Here is a 3,699-nt window from a genome sequence, read left to right on the forward strand (position 1 = left end):
CTCTCGCTGGGGGGAGCAGGAGGAACCTCCTTCATACCACGCGACAAGAACCAACTGCAAAACGCAGCCCTGAGATTGAGAAATGAGCAGAACACTTTGTTGTTTTTTTTTTTTATCAGGCCCTTTCATTGTATAAATAATTTATTTCAGTTCACAGCATTATGTCTGCCTCTTTAAAAAAAAAAGAAAAAGAAAAAGAAAAGACAGGAGGAACAGAGACTGATGGACAATGGGCAGCGGGATATCCAACACGGACGGGAACACAGCAGAGGGACCTGGGGAAATGAGACCTGCTAAAAAAATTCCAGGTCATGGAAACATATTTTGAGAAGACACACAACCTAAACAAAGACCTGACAGTTTCCCTCAGATGTCCTGCTGAGGAACCTCTTCTTGTAGCCCACCGTAGGTGACGTCTTCTTCACACGGGGAAAAATCAGTGTATGGTTGTGGAACAGGACAGAAATACCACGGAAGCCATGAGCTACTCATTGGAAAAGTCTCTTTAATTATTGCAGAAAGCAGAGCTGGTGGGAACAGCACCAGCACAGCGTCCCACCTGCACCTCCCAGTGCTCTGCCATTTCTCCAAGGGGATGCTCAGCTGGGTAGAACAAACTCCCAGGATATGGGAGCTCCATAAATACCACCAGGCTTTCCATGCCAGTGTTTGCTAAACCAAACAGCGAGGAGGGAAAACCCACAAAGTGTCATTCCTAAAACCTGCTCCCTCTGGAGCGGGGAGGGGGTCAACACAGCTTTCCATTTCACCTCTAAAATGGGTCACTCTCCAAAAAAAAGGGGTAATACACGTGGCTTCTGTGGCATCAAAAATAAATAATTCCTTTTTTTCTCTCTCTCTCTCGACGGCAAGTACCAAAGTGTTGGAGGTGAAGACAAAGCAGGGGAAGCCAAGGAAGTGGGAACAGAGCCACCTGCAGTGATGGGACCAGCCCACTCGCTCGGTGCACAAGTCGGGACTCGCGTCGGGAACTCAAAACCCCGCAAGGAGAGAAGAAACACAACTCGGCTGCAACATTTGTTTCCTCACAAAACCAAAAACAAACAAACAAAAAGAGCTATTTGGAAGGTGCTGAGCTCGTCCTGCAAGGGGGAGAATCAACTCCCCGAAAGCCGGAGGGCATTTTTCTTTTGTCTGCTCAGTGGTTTCCCCTCGGTGCTCAGGGAAGGGGTTTGCAAACGGGAAGGCTGGTGTAAAATCACCAGAAAATCCTGCCTGGCTCAAAATTCAGAGTATTTGGCCCCTGAGGGCTGCCTGCTTCTGCTCTGTGGGAAGCCAGGACCCTGGTTTTCTCCTGCAGAGAGCTAAAACACAGACAGCAAGTGGATTTTGGTCCCCAGTCCCATCCAGGTGCCAAAATGTTCACCTGCAGAAGGAGGTGGCAAGGCCTGACGCTGCCCGGGTGGCTCTGCAGGCAGAGCTTGCCCATATGGCTACCGTGGGCAACAAGGGGCTTTTAACCAGATTTAAATCTTTGTTAAAAACCTACCCCCTCCCCAAAGCTGCACCCCCCACGTCTCCTCACGCCCTGTCATTTTCCCTTTCCAGCAGAGATTTTTACAAGCTCTGGCCACCTCTGTCCGTCCATCCTGCCCTGCCATGACCCCCTTCTTAAAACCTGACTTGGCCTCCTGCCCCCACTGCAGAGCAGCACAGTGACCAGAACCACAAACTCAGCTTTTTTCTTTTTTTTTTTTTTTTTTTTGTGGATTCAGTAACTAACCCCTGGCTTGGATCACCTCCAGCCCTGCACCCGGGAGCACCCTCTGCCTGGGGACAGCACACAGCTGGGTCGGGGGCTTTGCTGCAGAAGGTGACACAACCCAGCCTTTGAGGGGAGTGGTCCAGGACGACCCTCCCAGCTCTTCCAGCAGCCTTAAAAAAAAAACAAAAACCCGGCGCTTTTTTTTTTTGGCTTCCCCCCCCCCCTTTTTATAAGCGAAGAGCTTAAAGCTCAGCACCACTCAGCAGCTGCTCAGCCCCCCCCCGCGCCGCATCCTTCCTCCCCCCACCCCAAAGGCTGCCTGTCCTTGCTCTGCACCCTAGAACACCAGCCAGGGCGGGTGGGTGTCCTCTTACCCGTCACCCCCTCCCCCCCTGACATTTTCTGCTGGTCCAGACCCCCCTCAAGTTTCCAGCACCCCTTCCCACCGCCGACCGCGGGGGAGGGATGCGGGGATGCAGGGATACGAGGATGTGGGGATACGGGCGGGCATCGGGGGCGCAGCTGCGAGACCCCTCCCCGCTGACCTTGCCGAGCCAGGGTGCACCCATATACCCCACCCCCCCCCCAAAGCATCCCCTGCCCCCGAAATGCATGTGGGGGGCTGGTATCGACACCCCCCGCCCCAAAATGCACACACTGGAGACCAAAAGCGCACCGGGCTCCTCTCGAACGCGCTTCAACAGGGTCCTGCCCTGTTGGCCCCCCCGGCACACAAAGGCTCGGTGGTCCTGGAGGGTGGAGCGGGGGGGATCACCCCGGTTTTGCATGTTTCCAGCCCAAAAGGAGTCCGGATCAGACCCTCAGGAGCGGGTGGGAGAGCGGAGCTCCGGGATCTGGGCTCGGCTGGCGGGAGCCGCTTTGTTACCACCACTATTGTCTGTTCGTTGGGGAAGGAGGAAAAAAAAAATAAAGGGGGGGGGGAAATAACAATTAAACCCAGAAGAATCGCTTTGGTTCTGTCTCCCCCTCGGTTCCTTTGTCTGCTCCTCCATCCCTCCCCGCCTCGGCGGGGCTTCTACCGCTTCTTCTTCTGCTTGAGGGACTTCCTGCGCTTGAGGATCATCTCGTAGAGCTTGTCCATGCCCTCCGTGAGCCCCTCGCCGATGATGGCGCAGGCGGGCTGGATGTGGTACGTGGTGGAAGGGGTCAGCTCGTGGAGGGCGAGCTGCTTCTCGATCTCGGCCACCGGCAGCGACTTGGGCAGGTCCTGCTTGTTGGCGATGACGAGCAGCGGGGTGCCCTGGTTCTCCGCGAACTTGGTCACCTTGTGCAGCTCCGTTTTGGCTTCCTCCAACCGGTCCACGTCCACCGAGTCCACCACGTAGATGATGCCATCGGTGCAGCGGCTGTAGGACTTCCAGAGCGGGCGCAGCTTCTCCTGCCCGCCCACGTCCCAGAAGTGGCAGCTGATGCCCTTGGCCGTCCCGTTGCTCAGCCGGATCTTCTCGGTGTTGAAGCCGATGGTGGGCACGGTGTTGACGAACTCGTTGAACTTCAGCCGGTAGAGCACCGTGGTCTTCCCCGCCGAGTCCAGGCCCAGCATGACGATGTGCAGGGACTGGAAGGCGGAGATGTTGGACGAGATGTTCCCCATGGCCACGGCTCACGCCCCGCTCACAGCCCCGCTCCCATCCCCGCGCCGCCGGCCCGCGGCGGGGGCACGGCTCGGGCACGGGGATCGGGATCAGGGAGCGGGGAGCGGGATCGGGGAACACGCAGCTCGGCTCCACGCGGCAGCACAGCGCGGGCACTGGAGACCCCCGCCCCGCCCGGCAGGAGGAGGAGGAGGAGGAGAAAGAGGAAGAGGAGGAGGAGGGGCCGCGCCGCCGCCTTCCTCCCGCTCCGCCTCCCGTCCTGCCCGTATCGCTCCTGCCTGCACCGCCCCTGCCTGCACTTCACCTGCCCCTGCCTGCACTGCTCCTCCTGCCTGCACTGCTCCTCCTGCCTGCACT

General features: G+C 57.4%; 1 protein-coding gene across 1 annotated transcript; it reads right to left on the reverse strand.

Moving 5' to 3' along the window:
- Positions 1 to 485: 485 nt before the first annotated feature.
- ARL4C (ADP ribosylation factor like GTPase 4C) lies at positions 486 to 3,449 on the reverse strand. Its single transcript, XM_027665553.1, has 2 exons — positions 2,771 to 3,449; positions 486 to 2,633 (listed from the first exon to the last, which is right to left on the reverse strand). The coding sequence occupies exons 1-2, from the start codon at positions 3,339 to 3,341 to the stop codon at positions 2,548 to 2,550; spliced, it is 657 nt and encodes a 218-aa protein (XP_027521354.1). The 5' UTR covers positions 3,342 to 3,449; the 3' UTR covers positions 486 to 2,547.
- Positions 3,450 to 3,699: the final 250 nt, after the last annotated feature.

The sequence above is a fragment of the Corapipo altera genome, unplaced genomic scaffold (assembly GCF_003945725.1).
Source record: "Corapipo altera isolate COAL_440 unplaced genomic scaffold, ASM394572v1 158, whole genome shotgun sequence".
In the NCBI taxonomy this organism is placed as follows: Eukaryota; Metazoa; Chordata; class Aves; order Passeriformes; family Pipridae; genus Corapipo; species Corapipo altera.